At 33.0% G+C, this 26,361-nt stretch overlaps 1 protein-coding gene across 2 annotated transcripts in view; it reads right to left on the reverse strand.

Annotated features, from left to right (window-relative positions):
- Window positions 1-26,361, reverse strand: part of LOC106120705 (uncharacterized) — a 79,376-nt gene that overhangs the window by 13,391 nt on the left and 39,624 nt on the right. The window contains exons 3-6 of one of the 2 annotated variants that reach the window (XM_013316079.1): window positions 24,812-24,908; window positions 24,474-24,618; window positions 22,910-23,039; window positions 9,581-9,697 (exon numbers count right to left, since the gene is read on the reverse strand). In XM_013316079.1, coding sequence (XP_013171533.1) covers window positions 9,581-9,697; window positions 22,910-23,039; window positions 24,474-24,618; window positions 24,812-24,899 — 480 coding nt within the window. In that variant the 5' untranslated portion in view covers window positions 24,900-24,908. Of the gene's footprint in view, window positions 1-9,580; window positions 9,698-10,652; window positions 10,793-22,909; window positions 23,040-24,473; window positions 24,619-24,811; window positions 24,909-26,361 lie in introns of those variants that run through there. The other variant, XM_013316080.1, reaches the window with a different exon arrangement.

Genomic DNA, 26,361 nt, shown 5'->3' on the forward strand with positions numbered 1-26,361 from the left:
TTTGTAGCCATCATCCTTCCGTATAACATGTCCAAACCACGCTAACTTTTTCCACTCGGAATTAAAAAAAAAACTTAATTAGTCTATGTGTTTTTCCAGGTTATGCTCTACATCTATGCCGAATTTCCACGAGATCCATGCCGTTCTTTAGATGCCTGTTAATAAATATCAAGCCATACATCCAAACATTCGCATTTATAATATAAGTAGGATATAAACTGGAATTTGTGCTAATAAAATATAAGACCGTTTTGTTTCGGCTAATATTTGATTTTTCAAACTAAATGATTCTTGAGCGAGTCTTAAGAATGTGAGAGAAATTATTTTATTTAAATTTTTTAATCATAAAACTGTTATCAATCGGGTTCATAAAGTCCGTCTCTACTAATTATTAATTCACATTTATTTCCAATGAGGTTTTCACTGTATAATCTATGGTCTAATCTTTTATATTACACCGCTTATGGGAAAGTATTAAAGAGTTCCAAATTTAAAGTGGTTGCATGTAAGTTTTCTTAGGACGCCAGAGAAAGTTGTTCCAATTTCAAAATTAAAAGTTTATTTTTTTAATTTAATGGTTTTCGGGTTTAAAAGCTTATGCGTCCGACTAAAAGTTTGTCATTTTTAATTTTTTTTATCTTAACGTGACATGTCAATGCTATTTTCAGCCAGTCTAATAGCATTATAAAAAAAAAACGATTTAATTATTTGTTTGTTTTCATTGCTTTTTTACTACTGGGAAGAACTATCCCCGGGGTTACATAGGCTATCTCTATTACTTTTTTTTTAAATTCCGCACAGACAAAGTCGCGGGTTACTGCTAGTAGATAATAAATCAACTAATCTAATTACAAACTAGATTATATATAATAAGAATAAAACAAGTTTATCTAATAATTGTTTCACGTTACCAATATTTTATAGATAACAATCTACAAAAATAATTAAACACATAACGAGTGTAACTGAACACGTAATCAGTAAAAACTTGATAACCTAAATAGATCAATGTTTACCTTGAATATTCACTGTATAATTCATCATCATCAGCTCGCTACACGTCCCCACCGAGGGGCTCAGAGCCTACTAAGTTACGGGTGATTAGGCCATAGTCAACCACGCTGGCCAACGCGGCTTAGTTGACTTCACACATATCTTTGAATTTCTTCACAGATATGTGCAGGTTGCATCACGATGTTTTCCTTCACCGTAAGAACGTCGGATAAATGTACATATGTAAATCGGAGAACGAAAAACACATTGGTACATGGCGGGATTCGAACTCAGGACCTGCAGATTGCAAGTCAAGTGCTTGAGCACTGAGCCACCGACACTCAAAATATGTATAAAACGGACTGTATAAAAACATGTATAAAACATTTTTTAATAAAGCACTAATTCCGGTTTTCTCTTCCTGTCTCTTTCTAAAAAGGAAGACAAAAAAATAGTTGTAGGATTGTCAAAAGCATTAGCTGCTCTACTAATGGCCGGCACGACCACCACGACCACAGACAGGCGTCAAGAACAAACGTGGACTTGGGGACAGACAGTGAGATAAACAGACAGACAGACCAAAATGTTATTTGGTTTTCTTTATAAGCTTCATTTATACATATAAACTGAAGTTTTATTGATTGTGTAGATTTATCCCTTAAAAATGCAACACTTTGACCTCGAATAACAAATATGTCGTTAGAAAATCGACAAATTTAACGAAAACCTACCATTCTGTAGTATATGTATAAGTCTAGAGGTCAATGTAAAATGGTTGTTAGTAATGCGGTGTGTACGCTTTCTATACTTTCCACGGTTCAATTGTCTCGCAGTTAACTGTTACGATTAGAGGTTAGGTGTTGAAAGGATTTAACTGCATTGAATATTACAGCATTTGTATCAACAATGTTGCCATCTCTCTTATTCCCTTTATAAAAAAAAGAGATAGCAATATTTCTAACAATTTTAGCAACGTACAATATAACGTAAGACTTAATCACGATTATAAATCAAAAACGTTGAAGACTCGGCCAAAACCAAGGATCATATTTCGCGCCATTCGCTTGTTTCTTGAGTCTATTGCACAACGAAACGGATATGCTTCCGACTTTAGTGATGTGATAATTTAAAATATCGATATCGATAACTATAATAAAATGTGTCACTTTTCGTAATTATTTATTATATAAATTGCATAATGCAGTGAAAGTTAACAAAATAATGCGCTTTGCCGAGATATAAAAATATTCTTAGCAGTTTCAGTTTCATAATGAAAAATAATTCAATCTTTAAATAAGATCAGTTACAAAATGGCCGACAATAATGAATTAAATCTATATGTAGGTAAAGGTCTCGTATTTATAATTTCTTAAGCGAAACAAAATATTATCTTTACATTATGTATACAGCATTCCTTCCTTATAAGAATGAGGTGAGGGACAGAGGACTAAACGTAACGCACACACATCAGAACACAGGGCATTACTTCCACTTGACGCCTGTCTTCTGTGTGGTCATCACACTAGGCGAGACCAATTCGTGCAACAGATGTTTTTGTTGCCTGCGTCTACCTAAACTGATATATAAACACGGCTAAACACTCACGTATATACGTCCGGTGGCGGCACCGACTAGTTTCGAGCCCATCGGGGACCCTTCATCAGGATGAGTGGTACTGGTATTATTTCGCGGACGCGGCCCGTCGCTCACTGCGCGCCCGCGCTCTTAGGGCGCAAGCGCGCTCTTGCGTCTAACTATACATTTTGGATAACATCGATAAATTTTTGATTCTAACACTAGCAATCCCTAAAGTATGAACGATCACGCTATACGAACGTTGGCATTGGTAAAACGCAAGGCTGTTTGCGTAACATTCGTGCTTATATCTTGTGATACACAATACACATGAATGTAATTGTTATAATTCAATGTTGAAACCGTTAATAGACACAAACTGTGGATACGAGTAATGTACCAATGTATGTTGAAAAATAATACGTGTTTCTGAACTAGACTTAACGAAAATTAAGACATTTCAAATCTTAAAGTTAAATTCTTTTTTTTTTATATCATAAGGTGGCAAACGAGCGAGCGGTCACCTGAAATCGCTGAAATAGCGAAGTGACCGTTGCCCATAGACACACGCAATTGCATATGCGTTGTCTACCTTTAATCGACGGAGAGGATGCACACAAAGAAAACATCTTCCCGTTCCATGCATCCTCTCATCCGGAAAGTCCACTTCCACTTCCCATCCTCTCCTTACGAAAAAAGGGTGGGAAGGGAAAGAGGACCAAATTAGGCCTCCGGGACGCACACTATCAGACGAAACGCGTAATAGCTTCCACTTCACGCCTGTCTTCTGTGTGGTCGTGGTATTTTACCGGGCGAGCCGGGACAATTCGTGCGAATATGTTAAAGCGGGCTCTGCCACTGTCAAAAAAATCGGTGTTATTCGGTTTAAATAACTTTATTTTTTTCTCTCATATAGATCTGTTCAACTGTACTTGAGATAACTTCAAACATCCATCCATCTAAACATTCGCATTTATAATATTAGTAAGATAACTTAAGAAGTAAACAGATTAAATATCGGACGTGACATCACTAAACCTATTTCCAACATTACAAGTGCTTCCTGCATCAGCTATATTTATGTATTTAATCTTGTATTTTTAATGAAATTGATACGGATTCACTTGTACATAATAAGTGCTATTTATGCCAACAATTAAAACATTGCAGACTGTGCCGACTGCTTCAAGTCGTCGAAACAGTCCGTGTATGTCGGCATTAACTTATCCTAAGGGTACGTACCCATACCACGTGACCCGTTTAGGGGGGGGGGGGGTCCTTAAAATACTACGGTCAGTCACAGAAGCGGTCTCAGGTTTTGTCACATAATTCACTAATAATTTAAGTATGCATGCAGTCTTATGCTATAAAGAAGAGTATAAGCCAAATTATTATTATTAAAAATCATAATTATGGATTACTACGTAAAAACTAAAGGGGGAGAGGGGTGTCTTGGCATATACTACGAGTGGTCACCGAGGGGAGGGAGGGGTCGATAAAACTAAAAAATAGGTGACTTAGCACAGGTATGTTCCCTAATATAAATTATATAGAGTTTGCGTATTGGGTGCCTCGTTGCAAAACCTGGAGCCCTAAAAAGTAGTACGTTTATTGAATGACGGTTTGGACCCTCAAAGGCAAAGCACTTTCGTGCACCGTCCGGATATAACACAAGCTAATTAAGTCTCCATCTTCATTCAACATCAAACCATATTATTATAACCAGCTTTCCTCCGAAAACTGTTACCGTATGTAGCATCTTTTGGAACAGGTTTTCAAACAACTTTCCGTGTGTTATCTTAATGAACCCGTCGGTGTAACAAACGCGTGTGATTCCTAACGAGTTAGAACGAATTACGAAACGACATACAACTTGTATACCGTTATAATATGTTTCGTCTGCGCATCATTCAATCAATGAGACGTAGAGAATGCTTAGAGACAGAGGTACTAAACCTCAAAAAAAAATTTAAAAAAAGAATAAGGGAAGGCCTTTACTGTTACTAAAAAGTTATAGACAATCATAACCTCTTTGCTTTAAATGCTTTACCATTTTGAAAACCCCTATTTCCAAATATAGTTCTAATTTTTTTTTTCAATAAAGTAGACAGTACAAAAATGCAATAACCGTGTTAATACATTTGGTATTGCGATTCTTAGGTCTGTTAAGTTTTAAATATAATAATTAATATAATGTGTGATAATGCAAAATCGATCATTGACATTACAGTGGCTTATTTATGGTTAAATTTCTTACTAAATCATTCGATAGCTACAAGGCTGTGTTCTCAGAGCTTCTCTTTTGACCTTGACCTTAAACTTTCTTAAATCATTGAAACTCAGCCTCCCGTTTCTATAAAATTATAATAGAAAATAAATGGGAGAGTTTGAATGTACGTATGTTCGTTAGTATGTAGTTATACCAACGGAAATAAAGGAAGGAACAAAGATAGATAAAATTCTGGAATAGGGCATAGACTATTAACCGACTTGATTTTGTTTTTAATTTGAACGAAATAACAGCCAGTATTAATGATGAAAAAAAAATGTTTTGTACATCAAAGTAATCCAGCAAGAGAATTTAAATTCGAATATTTTAAATAGAAACCGAATTTTTTCATTAATTCCATATCTCTGATTGTTATGAAGAAATGTCATATATTATAATAATATAAAAACTCACATACAATTTAAATAAATTTAAATAAAAAACTATTGTAATCGTTGGTAAAAAATTAAAACAATAGATTCCCACAGTACAGTCAATCACGACACAAAAACACACACAAAACTTTCTACACAGTATTTAAATGTCTAATCTTAAAACAATAATTGTTAATATTTTAACAAAAAAAAAATAAACACTAAAATAGAGCTAATTATTAAATAATTAATTTATTATAATCATTTATATTTTCGCGCGCGATTATACAAGGTTTTTTTTTTATATTTTTAAAACACGTGCATTTCCAACAAACGTCGCGCAAAGACTGGAGAGCAAAATAATGCGCTTCCAAGTCGGACCAACAAGTTGGGCCAATATATCTAATGTGACGCCAACATCCAATATCTTTTATCACAAATGTATACGATATTTTTGTAGCACATTTAACTATTTTGTAAGTTTTCTATTTGTTTAGAAGTTAAACATAATAGAGAGAAATTGTCAGAACACTAAAATAGTAATCGGTTACTATCAATATTTTTTTTTTTTTTAATTAAAAAATGTTTTTAAAAGATTGTGAGAAGATATTATACATGTACAAATGAATGAATTCAGATATGAAGAATGAATTGAATCGGCCAAAGGTTGAGCCTGGCCATCCAACGGGGAAATGCCGCCAGCCTCTTGGGAACCCTACCGTGCGACCGCAGCGATTTGGGGTCGATTTTTTATATTATATAGTTTTATTTTTAGTTTGGTTTAGTTTTAGTATATAGTTTATAGTATTATTTTGGTAGTTTAATTAATTAGTCATTTAATTACTGTAAGAATGTAAATATAATTTTAGAATGAATGAATGGATTTAAAATTGAATGAAAGAAAGAAGTAATTCATATTTCAGATATGACAGTTCATAGACATGTATGGATAAGTATTATGTCGACCATCTGTAGGGAAAAGGGCCAGAAGACGACGAAAATTCTTTAAAAAAAACGTGTAATTTAAATGTAAATTTAGAATGTTAAGTCATGAGACTTCACAAACATTTGTTCCAACATTTAGGCAATGTTTGTCATTGCCTCAGCACAAATACAGGGAAGCCTTAAATGGTCATATGTGGTTGCGACGCGTGCTCGTATATAGCCATGTGTGTGGGATGGATTAACATAATTAATACTTTTGCCTTTTGCTTTTGCGTGATAAGTCTTAAAACTATGATAATAAATAAAATATTAAAAAGGAATAATTTACTAAAATATATTATTAAAAGAAGTCTCTTTAGGCAAGGTTTCGATGATTCTAGCAGCATTTCTCCTTTGGATAACTAAACTAATTCTTTGTCCGAGGTAGCTGCCAGCTCTTCGGTCCCCTGTGATGTCGATTATTTTTTTATCTGTGGCAATAAATGACATTTTGATATGATTAATACTTTTCATTTGTTTATGTCAACATATATATATATATATATATATATATAATTGCGAATGTTTAGATGGATGTTTGTTCGAATGTATCTCCAGAACGCGTGAACGGATTTTGTTGAAATTTAGCATAGATGTAGAACATAGTCTGGAAGAACACATAGACTACTAATTAAGTTTATTTAATTCCGTGTGGACGGAGTCGCGGGCTATAGCTAGTAGTATATAAATTGAGGTTAATTTACGAAACAATACATTTGTTACTATTATAATTAACTTACTGTTTTTACAGCAATTGCATTTAAACATAAATTGTATTGCATATTTATATTACAATTTGCTTACTAGTTTGTAATATACCTAGTCTGATTATAAACTGTCGGAGTTCATAATCGATGCCGTAATATTTACGTATTAATGAAGTCTGGAAAAAATGTATATTTCGTACACTTGATGCATTCGTATTGATACGAACGTATAAACATTTTTTTATACATTTTTGTTTGCAAGGCCTTATGTATTCCTGGTTATCATCAGCTGGACCAATCTTGATGGTACTTTGACGGGAAGATAGCTGATGTACGTGAGAATATTATAGGCTATTTTTAAATTCTCCAGTCAAGGTCACGGGTGACCACTAGTCTATCAGCTGTAGCCTAAATTAAATAGGTTTATCTTTATATGAATTTGGTAAAAAATACGTTACAATATTATATTACATACGTAATAGGAAGATATGTTATCAACATCCGTCTTAAGAAATGGAATAATTACGAAAATGAAAGTGATCCGCTTTTGTTACTCATGTCATTTGTCAACGTCTGTACGCGCAATTAATCGCGGTAGGATATTAGATATTAAATACTTCCGTTACTAAGTTCATTTTAAGTTATGTCATATGTTCTATAATTTACTAGCTGTCGCCCGCGACTCCGTTCGCACGGATACGTGCTCTTCCAGACTACATGCGTGTCAAAATTCATCGAGATCCGTTCAGCCGTTTGGGAGATACCTTCAAACATCCATCCATCTAAACATTCACTATAATATTAGTAAGAAGTAAGAAAATACTGTAGTAAAGAGGTTTTAATACGCATATTGCGTAGTTTAAATCTTTTGAAAACGGCAATATTTTAAGATTTTTAACAAGTAGTTTTATATGGTAAAGAGGCAGAGGAATGGGACTCATAGTATAAAGATTATTTACATCCGTGGAAGTCCACAACCAATATTTTGACAGTGGAAACCCATGGTAATTAAGTTCCAGGGATATGTGTACATCATCATCAGCTCACTATACGTCCCCACCGAGGGCCTCGGAGCCTACCCTAAGTTCAGAGTGATTAGTCCATAGTTAACCACGCTGGCCAAGTGCGGGTTGGTTGACTTCACATATTTCTTTGAAAATTCTCAGATATGTGTAGTTTGCATCACGATGTTTTCCTTCACCGTAAGAACGTCGGATGTACATATGTTAATCGGAAATCAAAAAACACATTGATACATGGCGGGATTCGAACTCAGGACCTGCAGATTGCAAGTCAAGTGCTTGACCACTGAGCCACCGACGCTCTATGTGTACATGTAAATATTTAATAAAGATACTCTACATTGATAACCTCAATGTTCTACGTTAAATTAAATAATTATACAATAATATGATAGATTCTTTAGCCTTTTTTGTGATAGATGCTTCATAGTTTACTAGCTGTATCCTGCGACTCCGTCCGCACTGGTTTAAATAAAAACTTAATTAATATCCTATGTGTTCTTCCAGATTATATTCTACACCTATGCTAAATTACAGCAAGATACATGTAGTCGTTCTAGAGATACATTGTAACAAACATTCGCGTTTACAATATTAGTAAGATTTAATATGTGATTGAGAAAGTTTTGTTATGTATTTTTAGAATGTAAGCATCATCCAAAATAAAAAATTAATATTTTTTTTTCGTTAAATAAAGATTACTTAAACAGCAGTTAACTTATATGTGTTATAACAAAGATAGTCTGGCGCGTAGGATGCAACAGTGAAAGTGGTGCGAGGTCGACGCATGCGCACAACGCGCGAACATACGGTCACAATGTATATTCTATAGAGCTCTGTACACATCGAGCAAATAAAATTATTCTAGTCTAGTTTATAAAACTAGTGATATTATGAAATTAAAAAAATATTAACAATTTTACGGTGACATATGTCTGAAAAATTAATTAAAAAAACATATAAACGAATCGATAACCTCCTTCTTTTTAAAATCGACTAAAAATAAACTTAATATTAAATACAATTTGCATTATTACATTAAAAATATAGATTAAAAATTAGACTTGAAAGCTTTAAAAAAAGGAATAAGTTCTACCTTAAGTGTCTTTTAGAAGAGACTTCAAAATTGCATGGGATAAGTTTCGTATAATTTATTGTTTAATATTGTTTATTGAAGTTGAACTTTGTCCGACAAATGCGAGTGTGGCATCAATGCATCCGGTTGACATTATTCAAGTGCATTGATCTTTTTGCAAAAGTTGACAAATCTCAATAAAATATAACATTTGAATCGCGTTGAAAAAGAAATTGTTGGTTAGAATTGCAAAGTAATAAAACAATGTGATTTTTGATACCTTTTTGGTACAATTCATAACTTATCAGTAACTTAAATATATAAAGCAACGATAAAATCCACTGATAACATTTTATATGTGTCATAAGATTTGACATAAAAGATAAAAAATATCTTAAAATGAATATAAGATTGGAAAGATAAAGTTTTATATTTTAAGCGCCATCTATTTTCAAAAATATAAACCATTTTTCAACATGTTTGGGTACAAGCAACAATAGTTATATATCACAAACATAGATGGCGCTGTTAGAAACTACGAATTTAACTAAACATAAATGTTTAAAAGTTGCACTGCTTACCTTGTCAGCCTTGTCGGTGGGTGGGCTGGCGGGAGGGCTGCGTGGCAAGCCCAGGTCCTCCTCATCATCACTGCACTCGCCGCGCCCTCGTCTCCGGACTGCTGCTACCAGCTCAGCCTAGTTAAAGACAACAATTACATTAGTTTTGAATCTCACTTTTCTCACTAATGGATGAATGGATATTTGTTAGAAGATATCTCCAGAAAGACTGCATGGATCTGGCTGAAATTTGACATTAATGTAGAACATAGTCTGGAAGAACACATAGACTAGAATTTGAGTTTTTTTAATACCGCGCGGACGGACGCGGGCGACAATTACTTTACAAAATCACTTTTTTCCAGAACATAAACCAATATTGTGTATGTTCTTCCTTATAGTTTTCCTTATTGTAATTAATTCCCATTTATATTACGCTTCACAATACTATATAAATAAATAATAATTTAACTTATTAATTTAACTTATAACAGTTCTTTGTCGTAAATAACTTATTTATTGTGTGCATAAACATACAATCTAAGCAGGTACATGTGTAGAATTGTATGTAATTTTTAAGATGCCTAGAGGCCGGATGCTGCGTTGATATGTTATCGCCTTCCGTTAGAACTCTGCTCGGAGCTTGCAATATTGTAATAACACACCATACATATATATCTTATATTTTACATACCCGTGTATACACCTAACCGTAGGTTTCTGAGGCCCAAATCTCTGTTTCAAACATATTGTTATCTCCGTATTGTGAAAGATAATAACAGGTATGAAGATATATTTTATAAATAGATTTGGTCCCAAAAACTCACGGTTGATAGTAAATTAGTAGACATAATTATGATTTGAGTTGAACTATCTTGTTTGTGGCACAAAAATGTTTAGATTAGGAATAATAGATGGCGCTGATACAAAAATAATATTCAATTTTTTTGAAATTTATTTTAGTAGTCTGCTTTTATATATTAGAAATATTCAATATGTTAAAAATACACATAAAAAGGATCTCACTATAAACATAACTTTTGTCATCGGATGAGTCGAATTATTATTATTATTAAAATTTTAACAAACGCACCCATAACACTGATAGCTTAGCTCTCGTCACCCAACAGAATCTTCTTTTCCATGCTTGATTCATCACTTTATTTGTTTTATCACTTTTGCATTATCATATTTACACACACTCTAGATTAAAACACAAAAAAAAACTAAAAATCAAACAAAAATAATTAAAAAAAAATTGTCGATTTTCGAACGCAACAATAAATATGTCAAACGTTTGCGCGCGCAAATTTACAACTAAAACTGTCAAATGGTGCAAAAACAAGTTATGAGTCAATTTAACGTTAAAGCAAACATGGTGATTAATTCTATAAAGGATAAAGGTTAAGGAAAATCGTTTTACTTGTTTCAATGATCTGTCAAAAACCATTAAAATTACATGTACATATTATTGTTTTAAATCTTGCATATTTACATATATAATTCTAGTCTATGTATCGTATTTAAGGAAAATACTATATATTTTATTCCAAACCGACAATACATTATTAACAAAAAATAAACCACACGATTTAAGATCTTTAGTATAAACATAACGAAGTATATAAAGATATCCATAATTTAATTTCCTTTATTCTATTATATTTACGTAAAATTACATTTTAAGGAAAATATGACATCATAACCATAATGTCCGGCAACGCATCTGCGGTTCCTCTGCCGTTGCAGATGTCAATGGGCGTCGGATCAAATAATTTTAGGCGATTCGTTGCTCGTTTGCCCCCTTCTGATATAAAAATAAAATGTATCGAATATGACGTTCATCTGCCAATACAATGTATGCATTTTAAATTAAATATAGCAATCAGCTAATCTTACTAATAATATAAAAGCGAATGTTTAAATGACTTAATAGATGGATGTTTGTTTGAAGGTATCTCCGTAACTGCTCATTGGATCTCGATGAAATTTGGCATAGATATAGAACATAGTCTGGAAGTACGCATAGACTACTTATTACGTTTTTTTAATTCAAATTTAACAAGAATATGCATTAATTGAAAAAGTTATTCTTCCAACAGCAGATAAGTTAAAGACAAATTAATATATTAATAAATATAACTAAAAATATCAGATAATTTCTAAGAAAGTGTGGTTAAATAATTTACTAGGAAATAACACGTAATCAGTGAGAGCTATAACTAATGAGTTCCGTTAGTTTAAACATTAAATAGTCACGGTTTTTAATAACAATGATATATATTTTTATATCACGATAATTTTCCATAATAAAATAGCAAAATCAGCTACAAATTAACCAATATTTATAATAAAAAATCCAGAGATTCTCAAACTTTTTTACGTATAGACTCCTTTTTAATTTTTAATAGTTTTAGTGAAAACCATAATTTATTTTTTCAACTTGTGAACTTGTGGACCACTGCCAAGTCTTCCGTGAACCCTAGAATCATGACCTGGACCACTTAAAAAATCAATCTATCTTTACTAAACAATCTAGAATTTTATAAAATGTTAGTTGAAGTAAACAAAATGAAGTTTATTATTATTTTCCTTAAGCAAATGAAATTTTACATTAAATCTTATATAACTGTAACCGCAAATTTATTATTTCATAAAACAAATATAATATTAATAATCTAACGTAAATTAAATTTCAAATACAATACTGTGAGCTATGAAAATGATTAATTGCATCAACAAAAATTGTATATATTTGTTATTAAATTGAGCTTACGCGATGAGATGTAGGCGGGACAGCTTTTGTAATACCATGTCATAGACTTGCTTAAGAACAAGATAACCGTCGGTTTTCATTGTGGAAATACGTGAATAACACATATATATCCTTTTGTATTTAAAACTGGAATAACAAAGGAAATGATTTATACTTAAACAGTGCCTTAGTGGAGATTTTACTTATAATATTAAGCTTTTTATTTAACATGGTATAATACAATATTTGTTATAAGTTACATAGTAGTCAAATAATAAAAAAAACTGTCATGTCCTCTGCTGGGTATAGGCCTCCTCCATGTTACTCTACTTGTCGCTATCTACAGCTGTTCTCATCCAAACTTTTCCCGCTATTTTAGGAGATTATACTTATAGAACGTATATTAAGGGACATTTTTAAGCGTTTTAAATTCTCAGTCAGTAAGTTTTGAAACCATAGGTTTTCATTAAAACCTCTATACAAAATTATATTGTTATTCACATGTTTCTTTGAAAAACTCTAAGATAGGAATTAACATATATACATACTTAAATTATACAACAATCAGTTGGGTAAAGCTGCAGCTCAAGTTACGTTACATTAACTAAATAAACAAATCGACATATAACCAGCAGTAGTGATAATGGCTAAAATAGCAACAAAGCAATTAGTCGGCTGATTCATGATGTGCTGAGTCAGCAATTTAAACTTGACTCAGCCCAGCCATCATACATATACTTATATGTTTGTATGTAGTCTTGCCAGTTCGCCAAACCAAATAGCCGGACAGATCAATTTGGCCGGACATTTGGGTAGAAAGGCCGGACACACTACATTATTGCTTCACTCGGATACTCTCCTTTGCGTAATGTTAAAAGTCTACCGAAAACCGGACAACCCAGACACCGTTTATTTTGGCCGGACATGCGATTAAAAAGCCTACCTATGTGCGGCTTTATCCGGACGTCTGGCTATTTGTTTGTATTGTCGCGGACGTAAATTTCATAACCATTACGTTTGAAAATGTTAGTATTATAAATAGCTCTTTACTGGGAAGCAAATTTATTTCTCTAACTACGTGTTTGTGTGGAGTAAACCTGTTTGATACTATGACCTTATTCGTTATCTTTACCTTGTTACATTATGTATTGGATATACACTTGAAAACATTTATTTCTTCCCAAACCTCATACCATTATCTCTCCCTATATACTTAAATCAAATACGCATTGAAAAATCATCCGTATACAGTACAATCGCAAACTACATGTTACATTGCTGCTTTAGTATGTCCATTTATTTTATTACGCGATAAAACTTGGCAATGTAATGGTAGCATATGGTGGTCTCCATTACGGTAGCGACATAAAATTGTTTAATGTTTATATTTTGATTCCGTTTTCGATTTGTAAAGATACAGGATGAGTCATGTTTCTGTTTAGTATTCGTTTAGTATCTATTTCCACTGGTCATCGAGAGCTTCGGTGGCAATTGACTTGCAATCTGCAGGTTCAAATCCCGCAATGTAACAATGTGTTTTTCGATTTCCAATTTACATATGTACATTTATCCGACCTCTTACGGTGAAGGAAAGCATCGTGATGCAACCTGCACATATCTGTGAAGAAATTCAAAAATATGTGTGAAAACAACCAACCCTTACATGGTTGACTATGGCCTAATCACCCTTAACTTAGGCTCCGAGCCCCTCGGTGGGGACGTATAGTGAGCTGATGATGATGATGATTGATTGTATCACGAATTAATAAATCACGATTATTTTTGTAATAAAAATTGTGAAGGAATTGCTGCATATAAAAAAATAAAAAATATTATTTACCAAAAATACTTTCGTTGCAACCAGCCATTTAACAATCCATATTGTACGTAAAGCATTTCGAAATGACCGACCCATCCTTACAAATACTCACTTCACAAGAACACGGTTAAAAAAACAGACTATATGACAAAAAACGATATTCAAATTTTAGCCACAAAAAAAATAGCCAACCACTATACTATACTATTTTATCTATCAAAATGAATAACACACTCTACAAAAAAAAAACAAAACACTGTCTTAATTTTTTTTAAAACTATCGAATGTATTTTGTTTTTACGAAAGCCGTACATATAGTCACAAAGTACGCAAAATACTGTTCAGATGAAACATATTGTTGCAGTAAGAGATTTTGGAAAGGCAGTCACCCCACCGAAACGGCGACTGAAGACCTTCTTTGCTTTCTAAGCACGTTTGATAGGCAGTGTGATTACGATTTACATAAGACAAAAACAGTTTTTACTGAAACTTATATTCTTCTTATAATATTTAATGTTATTCATTGTAGTTATTTTCATATTTTTTTAATTATGGAACATTTAGAAGATATTATAAAAAGTAATAAAATTTTACGGTACTTTTTGTAAAACACATATAAATACCTTACTTATATTATAAATGCGAATGTTTAGATGTAAGGATTAGGGTTCCGTATCTAATAAACGGAACCCTATTATAGGATCACTTTGTTGTCCGTACGTCTGTCTGTCAAGACCCTTTGAAGGTATCTCCGGAACGGCTGAACGGTTTTCAATTAAATTTGACATACACATAGCCTGGAAGAACACATAGGCTACTAATTAAGTTTTTCTTTAATTCCGTGCGTACGGAGTCTTGCGGCGGACGGAGAGAGCTTGTTAATACATAAATTCTATAGCTTAAAAAAAGTGTGTGACTTTTTTTTACGTTGAGTTTAGTTGTCATCATAAAAAAATTATAAATATAATATATTATAATTTAAAATAACTATCTTTGCAGCATTAAATATTTAAATAATAATTCGATTTCCTCGCAATGTCAAGGACAAGTTGGGGTATATAGTAATTTATTCATATCGAATTGAATCTTTGCCAAAACGAAATAGAAAGCGGAGAATTGCTGTTTATAATACCGTAGTTATAATTTCAAACTTTTATCGGTATTTTTATAAAAGCATATAGGATATGCTTTCCTTGATTTATAATTTCTGATATTCCTAAATCTTACATACTAACGAGCGAACCCATATGATAGTCAGTTCTAAGCTATAAATTTTTTTCAACGTAAATATAAGAAGATTTTTTTTACTATTATTTTAAATAAGAATGTTTAGATGAATGGATGTTTATTATAAGTTATCTCCAGAACATGTACATAAATGTCGCTATAATTTGGTATACATGTAGAGTCTGGAAGAACACTTAGGCTACTAATTCGTAGCGGACAGAGTCGCGGCACAGCTTTTTTAAGCATAAATTGAGGCTAAGTAACTAACTTAACTAATAATCGGCGGACCATAAAGTATGATGCAGTAACTTACAGAATTTTTAATTTATTAAAGAACAGTTCCTTTTAAACTAGCGTCTAACTGTAATTTAACTTTTTCTGATATAACCAGAGACGGACTGCGCAAAAAATGCCTAAACATGTCTTGTTAACTACTGAAACATTTATATTAAAATATATATAGTTATCTCTCTCACTCGTATTGAATTAAACAGAGATAGATTGTTTTTGTATAAGAATTTCGGCACTGGACAACAATCAATAAGTGAAAATGTATTCAGTTTAAAAAGTACTAATCTAAAGACTAAGTTAACTCTATAGCAATATAAATTTAGCTCGTATTCATTTAAAAAATTAATAACAAAAGCTTAGTGCATTACTGTAAAAAACTTGGAATATCATCATCATCAGCTCACTATACATCCCCACCGAGGGGCTCGAAGCCTACTCCATGTTAAGGGTGATTAGGCCATAGTCAACCACGCTGGCCAAGTGCGGGTTGGTTGACTTCACACATATCTTTGAATTACTTCTCAGATATTTGCAGGTTGCATCACGATGTTTTCCTTCACCGTAAGAACGTCGGATAAATGTACATATGTAAATCGGAAATCGAAAAACAAATTGGTACATGACGGGATTCCAACCCAGGACCTGGATTGCAAGTCAAGTGCTTGACCACTGAGCTATCGACGCTCTATGAATATATCAAATATATTTTGGCTTAACCATACGAGAACCTTTTTATAAAGTGACTATAACGGCCGGCGCGGATTTTTGTCAAATCATTGCTATTGAAACATGCGTAGGCTTGTAAAATGCGAGGACCAATAAGTAATTAAGTACTACATTTATGGTAAAACACATAACCATGTTGACGTCCATATTCAGCGGCTGTCAAAAGGTTAAAACGCGTTTTTAATTTAAGAGGATCTTACTATATTTTAGAAGTAATATAGTTAACGTTTCAAATTTTAATCTGCAGTTCCCAATTCCATGTAAAGCTCAGCGCATTTTTATGCATTTAAAATGTGGGTCAAGTGCGGGTCAAAGTGGTTGGGTCAAGGTCGAGGATGCGGGGAGCCTTTTGCTCTCTGCAATATGCACATGCAAAAAACCCGAATAAAAAACCTTAGTATTAATAACTTTGATAAATTTATTGAATAGTTATACGTATTCATAGTTTACCGTAGGTTTCTGACACCAAATCACTGTATAAATATCGTCATCTCTATCAAAATCTTTGACAACACAGAGATTGTTAATATGTTTTAAACTTAGTTTTTGAACACAGAAACCTACGGATGATATTGCAATTATTTAAATTTACAATCTATACAAAACTTAATCTATGACTGTTCTATTGTTTATGATAAAAGATTGTTTATGGTATTGGTAAAAAAACGCCCGACCCCCTGATTTTTTTTTATTCTCACTTCTGACTTTGCTGGGATCGGACAGATACCTCCATAGTGTTTATTATAAAAAGGATATTATACACAAAGATATTTAAATCCTTAACCGTTGTTTTTACTTTTTACCATAACCTCCTATAGATGATAAGTAAGTAGTTTGGATAACTTAATTCATACTTCTTAATGTGGCAATTAAACTTTCATCCAAAATATTAATTTTACTTATTAAATAAGATCTTACAAAGATAATTACGTCTAAGTATATCCAAGCAACATTCTAAAGTATTCAAAATTGTAGTTAACAAGTCATACGCCTACATAACAGATAATGTTACAATATTATATTTCATACAGTTAACTTAATAAGGAAGAAGCTTTAAAGCTCTATTTAACTCATATATATTACATTGTATGCTTTAAAAAAAAGCATATAAGTTTACACGATCATTGTCGGATCTAGCAGACAGCGTCCGAAATGTAAAGGCTTTGTAGATATTAATTAAGTGTAAATATTATTGCCTGTTTTTTTTTATTGTTATTATCATTGCTTTTTTTATATCGCTTGCTTGTATACTTATAATTGTAATTAGCTCCTAAGTTGATTGTTATGGGACTGACATGTTCAAAAGAACAAAAGTCCCTAAAAAAAATAAAGAGAAAAAAATGTTTAAACGTTTTTTTTTATATCATAAGGTGGCAAACGAGCGAGCGGTCACCTGAATTGGTGAAATAGCGAAGTGACCGTTGCCCATAGACATACGCAATTGCATATACGTTGCCTACCTTTAATCGACGGATGAGAGGATGCACAGAGAGAACATATTTTCCCTTTCCATGCATCCTCTCATCCGGAAAGTCCACTTCCACTTCCCATCCTTTAAAACCTTTGAAAGAACTGTCTTAGGTATATATTATTGATATATCTTATGTTTTTAGTAAGTTTTTACATAAAGCAGTATTAGTATTTGATTATTTACATTTTTATTAGTAAAACTTTTTACTATATATTACCTGAAACAGAGTTAAAAAAACTGTCTTTACCGTCTTTACTGTTCCGCGATTAAGAACTATATTCATATGGTGCTAAAGGCTTTATAGATATTAATTAAGTGTGAATATTTTGGTTTGTTATATATTGTTTTTATTATTATCATTGCTTTTTTTTAATTTTATATCGCTTGCTTGTATAGTTTACTATATTTTTGTAATTAGCTCCTAAGTTGATTGATTATGTGTTTGTTGATTATGGGACTGACATGTTCAAAAGAACAAAAGTCCCCAAAAAAAAATAAAGAGAAAAAAAAGAACTATATTCAAACTTATTTATCATAATTTTTTATGAAATTTATCGTTATATTTATTAACAAAATAAATGTAATCATTAACTAACTTTCCTTCGGTTAATTAATAACTGAATATCCAAGACAATATTAAAAAGTGTTTCGCAAACAGAAATATTTCGTCTTCTTTTCTCATTAAGACTTCTTTTGTTTCAAACTTATTAAAACTTTGTTCACGAAATAAATTATAATATTTATAAAACAAGGCTTTTATTTATAATTAACCTATTTCAGCTTTGCCGGAACACCTGAGGTCTTTTATATTTTAATCCTTTCTAAGTTAACTTTACTTAACGATAACTTAAACCTATTTGAAAATTACTTAGACTTACTATGCGTAATACTATTCCAGAAAGACAAATTAACGTCTTATACTTAGAAACATTAAATGGATACTTAACAATTCCTTTTTATAGATTTAATAAGCATGTATGTCTCCCTTAGTATAGAACTTGATAACTCTGAGTACAGAATGTAGATATTTATTCAAGTATGAATATTTGAACTAATTATATAGTTGTTTACCTAAGTAAAGTAAAAAACTAAAGTAAATCTAGATGGATTTATTAATAGGAAGTTATTTAGTTCGATTAATCTACACGGCGTGATAAATTTTATTGCATCTTTTAATGGCAATTTGCAAACGAACCGATGCCCAATTATTTTATAAAAAAAAAACTGATAAAACCGGTTCTAGACAAGAATGCTACGTGTTTTATTTACAAGATATGTTGTGTAACGTATATTTCAATTCATTAAAGAACAATAAATAAGAGTTTAAAATTAAAAATTATTTATTTAAAGATAGAGAACTCAAAATACTTAGTTATGTTCAAAAGATGATTTTATATAGATAGACGATGTTTCAAAGTTTTCGAGCTATAACTGGAATTAAAGTTCAGTTATTCTTTTATTTGTTTGAATATAAAATTTATTATTTTTAAAGAAACAACATCAACTACTCAACATTATTAAGATATATCGTAATTTTAATGTATATTAGTATTTATATGCCCATTTTAAATTAAAAAATATATAAATTATATATCTATACTACGTCTTTGTCTAATGGGAATATACATTTTAAAACAAGACATTATTAGAGATAGTAAAAGTAATTAAAATAAATAGAGAGCCAAATTATCCAATCGTAATAAACTTTTACATCCAACTCAATGTCAAACCACACAACCAGTCCGATATTGATTCGACGCCTGCAAAACATGACTCACAAGCTCACTACCAATAAGATTCTACTTCAACGCTTTAAAAAAAAAGAATTAATTTATATAAAAAAAATTAAAACACACAAATACATCCAACACTATGGAAAATCGACAATTATTTTAATTATAATATTATAAATTCATTTTAAAATAACGTTTATAAATCAATAGATTAAATTAATTTTAATTATTTGAATAAAACCTTTTTAGAATACAAAAACACTGTCCACATATACAATATTTGAAAAAAGAATGCACAGATCGCGAAAAGTTATTCGAAATTAGAAGCGAGAGGCGACCGCGTCGCGCGCTGTATGGTGCAGACTGAGTCATCCCATCTCATCGGATCGCAGAATCAAACGTACGATCACTGGTATTACTAAATAATAATTCCAATAAACATTTGCTGGAGTAAAGCTTTAAGTGTTCCTTAATGTTGATTTAGGACAAGTCAACAAGATATCATTACCGTTTACTATTTAGATTATAGATTAAAAAAATATAACTAAAATCAGATATAATTTTTCCTTAAAACTTTAAATTACGCTTGGCCAAAATTTAATTCAATTTATCTATCGTTTAAAACAATTATTCTAGTGGCATGTCTTTTTTATTTCATATTAATATATTTCGTATTTTACTTTTTAATCACTGCGGAGACAAAAAAATATAACTATCAACTTTTTAAGAAATCGATGACAATATTTTATGAGTGTTTCGTCAATGTAAACCAACGGTTACATAAGTATATGCATGTCTTACGCAAGCTTCACATAAGCACAAAGCGCAGTGTTAGCTTTGGTGACGTCATCACAGACAAACACGCATTGTGTGATATAAAGGAAACTAATAAGTTAATTCAAGTTTATCTTATGTACAGTCAGGGCCTCTCGCGGTGTGTCATTTACAGAAAATTTGCTCCGCCCCACTATATCCAATTAGGAAGCAAATAGACGCAACTTTTTTGTGCATACACATTTAATAGCTATTTTGATAATTGTTTCCAAGACATCGACTCGATGATTACGAATCGTTCAAACGTCCCTTTCAATATGGAATACCGCCAGATTCTATGATAGTACTTAGTAATATGAAGAAGATGATAATAATCTGCTTGTTGAAAGTAACTAAATTGTATTTTGTTCGAATAAGTTGCGTTTGAATGAATAATCGGAAATAAAGCATTTGTGTCACTGATCAATTGTGAAATTCGACATTTTGTAATCAGACTAAACAAAAATTTTAAATGACATATTTCGTGACAGTAAAAATTTCTTATAAACATTTATAAATAAACAGAAAAAGATTAAAATTATACCATAATGCAATTTTTACGTTTTCTAAACTAGTGGATATTAATTTAAAAAAATATCTTTTCTTTTTTATAACACGATTATTTAATAATTGAGTAAAACAAAATAAAGTAAAAGTGGAAAGATATCTGGTCATAAGGGAAATGACTCAACGTCGCCAGACAGGAAAAGAACCCGACTGTGCGCGATTTGTGCATGTGTGCACAAAATATACACATGTGTGTACAAAACATACATATGTGTGCACAACCATTTTGTACGTTCGTTTATCATAAAAGTTACATTATAAAATCACTTCAGTTTATTTACCGGATAACGTAAATAAAAGGTCAACGACCTCAAATACCTAAGTTATTATAAAAACATTATTTGTTAAAAAACAAAGTAACTAACTGAAATCCTATACTGCTAGGACACTTGGGGAAAAATCTCTATCCACTATTACGATTTATATATTTTGACTAGCTATCGCCGCAACTCTACACAGGAAAAAAAATAGTAGCCTACAATATTAGTTAGAATCCTTTGGCACGAATGTCGCGCTTTCGTTAAGTCAAGTGTCAGATTGATTAGTGAGGGGACATAAGCGTTGATATTTTAATAAGGCTAGTGTTCCGCCGCTACACCGGCACTGTGTCGGATTTTCTTCCTATCATAACAAATATCCATCCATCCATACATTTTATAATTATAGTAAGATTTAATTTGTACTACAATTCATCGTTCAGTCTGTATTCAGTTCAGCTTGAATGGCTCAAGTTCACTGTTGCGTGAACCTGTGATATTATATCCAAACCTTCAATCCGTTTCGTTACATCGGGTAAACAGGTCAAGAACAAGTGTTATGTGCGTTAGTGACAATTACCTTAAAATCATATTCTTTATTAATGATGCATCGTTTTATGATGTCACATAAGTCAATAATTAATCTTAGTAACATTATAATTGCGAATGTTTAGATGTATGGATAGATGGACGGAGAATCTCGATTAAATAAGTGGCAACTGAGGTAGAGCTACCGGAAGAACTGATAGTCTACTTATTTAGTTTTATTTATTTCTGCACGGATGGAGTCGCGGGCGACAGCTAGTGCTATTATAAATATTAAGCTTTACGTTGACATTTTTTGGGAAACTTTTTTGAGTTTTAGTTACTGGCACTTTTTTAGTCTTTTGGAAAAAAAATAATATGTTCTTATATCTCTTTATTTCTGATCTCTTTAACTCAATAATATCATCTTTACAACAAATTGTCATTCAGTGAAAGTATTTACAATTCAAAATTATCGATATTACTTAACATGAAATATTAAGAAATCATTCAGATTCGAGTACCAATATCTTTACTTGAGTTTCTAAAGATGACAAAGTACTTTTATGAATAACTTTCGAAACTGAAAGTCTATATAAATTTGTGACGTAATAAGCAATGATTATTTAATTTTATTAATTCTTATACCAATAATGAAAGAATTGAATTATGAAAAGGCTTTTGCTTTTTATTAGTTTTGAAATTCACCGATAGATGGCGCGTATTACAGTTAAAGTTAAGGCATACATTAGAAGTTTATTGTTTTTGAAGATAACTGAGCAAGAGAAAATACTACACAAGTTTATTACCGTATTATCAAATTATTTAAATATATCCTGCATATTTTTTATTTAATATGAATAACATTGAACGTTGACTTCATATTAGGATAATAGATGTCGCTAGTAATCAAAAGTGGGAACACTCGAAATTCCCTATTTTTGTTCAGACATTTATGTAAAGCAAAAGTAATAAAGACACCAAAAAGTTTCATTCGACTTACTTCATTAGGAATATTATAAATTGTCGGAATTCACACTTTGAAGGTGACAGGTACAGTTGAACAAACAACTAGTGGGTTTATTTATAGAACAGAACTAGAAAACATGTGCCGAGCACACTGTAACTTAGGAATGGACTAATAGAATACTGATGATGAAACTTACCCTATGCGAAGCTGCGACCTGCGCTATCCCGAGGGCTCCAGGCCGTTCATCACCCGATTCATCACCGGACCTTTCTCCCGTGAACACCGAGTCATGGGACACCGACAGCCCGCTGCCATAAGCGCCCTCTCTGCGGACGAAAGGTTCATTAATTTAAATTAACACGTTTACTACTTATAAGAAAACTTCTAGAGTTTTCTTATATAAGGTAGTCGCAACAGTTTTCGTCCTCCTTCTTAGTCGAAGGAGTGATCCTTCATTAATCATCGCACCTTTCACATCCATCCATCTCCTTCTAGATCTGACTATCGGTGTAAGATGTGTTTTAAAGCTATTATATTGTCTCTATTTACAAGTTTAACAACAGTGAAATTGACCACCCATAAGAACAGTGTCGTGTTCCAAAAATTTAAAAGTTCACCTCAAAATATTAAACCTCAGTACATTGTATACACTAAAGTACTTAAAGCTATTCACATCTAGTCCTCTTAACTAACAAAAGAACACGGAACACTTTACAGGACAAAAGGCGTCACGTTGATTTATTTTGGAAAAGAGATAAACCGTGTCCCTAAACACTTGCGGATGCACTCACTTAAAATCCTTTAGGGTTGGTACACACTATGAAATTATGCATTGCTGCAGAAAAACTGCAATTTGCTAAAAATAATACACATAGTAGGCACTAATTGCATGAAACCCTTTATTTCTAAATCCACACACGCCCTAAAGTTATACGTCTGTTAGTTCAACATGTTTGGGAAAAAACTACATACACAAAAATTGTAATAACTGAGAAGTGCCCTATCATATCGAAGTAAAACCCCGAGCCGAGGCTCCTGAAGGAGCCCTCGAGTCGTTACTCTTAAATGAGGTTCAGGCTAAGCGCCATCTGCGCTCTTCCACCTCAAGCCCGGCGAAGCTGTAAATGTCTCTTCAAGGCAAACAGTGACTACTAAGTCACAAAAAAAAACAAAGAAGTGTGCTGTGTAGACATACGTGATGTGTCACATCTAGACAGTACTCGACAATATTGAACGGATGTATTGAAAATGTTTAGATCTACTAGAACCCTGGGTGAGATTTCAACGACGCCCTCTTTTTTACATGGGAGGGTGGTTAATAGGGTTATGTGAGACTGTCCAATGTCCTGGGCGGTCGCTCAACCGCGTCCTACCCTAACGCCGGTCCTTTGTTTAGACAGTGACAGTGTAACAAGAGATGTCAGCTCTGTGCACTTATTTTTTGTATTTACATAGAGTTGAATTCGAAAGCTAGAGTTCTGAAAATAGAACTTTGTACTAAATAGAAGTAGTACTAGGAGAAGATCAATGAAAGTTGACATCACATAAATGAAGCATGGTAGATCGTTTTGAAGGACCAAAAACTAGTGCACCCACCTCACATAGAGCAAGATTATGACAGGGAAATAATGACGATGAGAAAGATTTAAAAAGATCTTGTATTAAACAGTTGTAGACCACTAAAATACGGATGACGTGGTACCAATGTGTGTGCTATGGTAATGATATGAAGTTATAAAATGTAGCAAGTGTCAACTGACTTCCTGCGCGCGTGCCTCTCAGCATCAAGAAGTTCGCTGGTGGAGCTGCTCTTGGGGTCGGGGTCCGGGTGCGGGGCGCGCGCGGCACTGCGCCGCCGGAACATGCGCCGCAGCCCCCGTAGGAACCGACCCGTGCGACCTTCGCCTGGAAACAACACATCACTATTGAAAACAATATAGAGAAATGGGTACTCTCACAGAAATCCCAATAAATCTTCACACAATTCGATATCACGCTATATACAATTTAATTGTAAATCGTGACCGCATATTTGTATGGGCAAATTAGAAATTGGCAGTATTCACAATTTGCCAGTGACATTGAAAATAATATTTACCATTGGAGGTGTGCTGCGGCGGCCGGTAGGGCGGCTCCAGCGAGCCCTCGCGCACGCAGGACATCAGCCCCGCGCCGCCGCCCGACATCCGCCCGCCCTGCAACAATAACAACATTTCAAAAACCAGCTGCAGCAAAAAGGTTCAATGACCTACGTGCACCTTACCCATGGCATTATGGTACAAACTGTTAAAATGAATAGACAATAAATAAAATTACCAGTAAAGGGTTACAATCTGTAACAGTTCCTTAATTTAGATATCTTACTTAATATACTGAGAGCACTATTAGCGTCTATAACAACTCTGAGTACTCAGTAAGAAAAGAATAGAATCGATTGACAAAAGGCGCTGTTGCCGTTGACGTTGGCGACCTCTCGAGTTGGAGGCCAAGAACTTCGGATCGATGCCCTAAGGTGTAAGTTTAGGATAAGGACTAGGGTACAATTAAACGAACATATTATACATGTAAGCAACGATAATATAACCCTGTTAGAACTAATGATAAAATCCTTTTATATCTCCGAGCGATGATAAAATGCAATCAAATCATTAAACAGCAATGACCTAACGTTATCATTAATCCGAGATCCCTCTACCTCGCAAGGTCAGGGTCTGCGCATTGAAGGTCAAGGACATTGTGCCGATCGATACGGATGCTGCGCGAGGGTCCCGCGAGAGAGGCACGGAGGAGCGAGACAGCTATACCATTAACACATCGTGTGAAGTGACCCGAAAAAATTATCCTACATTATATTATATTTATAATAATATAAGCATTTCTATCCTTAGATATCTTTATATGTCTCATATTATTTCTTAACTTAAGTCTTTGTTTAGAATTTTGGTTATTGTGAGAGAAATTTATAAAATAGATATAAATATTATTGAGCACATTTAAAGAGCTACAACACTTTTATACATTTTAGGTATGTCGTATAGTTTAGTCTACGTGAACCAAATAAGCAAAACTTTTTGCCACGTTTTATTCACCCTTAACTTAGGGTAGGCCCTTTTTTTCAGAGGGGAATGCTTTATGCATACTCCGCGCCCCGGGGGGAGACGCGGTAGTTATGTGGGATTCTCCTCCATAGCGGAGGCATACCAACTAAAATCCTCTGTTCCTCCAACGCATCGGGACGGGACCACGGGCACGCTTTCGCTCTCGTTCGCTCAGGCTCTCAGCCCCTCGGTGGGGACGTATAGTGAGCTGATGATGATGATGATGATTCAGAATAACTTAAAAAGTATTGGATACTGTAAAAACTTTCCAAAACTGGTACCAAATCACACGCTTTACTTTCGAATAAAAGAATTATAAAAATTGAAAAACCGCGAGCAAAAGAAAACCCTTCTCCTTTATGAAATCGGTTAAAAAGACATTTTTGTGTCCATAGAAACTTAAAGATAGGTTCGTTTTTATCTCCATCATTGCCTTCAATATTGATAAGCTACTCGAACAAAGTCACAGCACATTGCTAGTAATAGTATAAACACAGTTGGATTAGATGTTAACACAGGCATACGTAACTTGTGTTAAGCCGAGAGTTGT

The sequence above is a fragment of the Papilio xuthus genome, unplaced genomic scaffold (genome assembly GCF_000836235.2).
Source record: "Papilio xuthus unplaced genomic scaffold, Pxut_1.1 DF826949.1, whole genome shotgun sequence".
Lineage (NCBI taxonomy): Eukaryota > Metazoa > Arthropoda > Insecta > Lepidoptera > Papilionidae > Papilio > Papilio xuthus.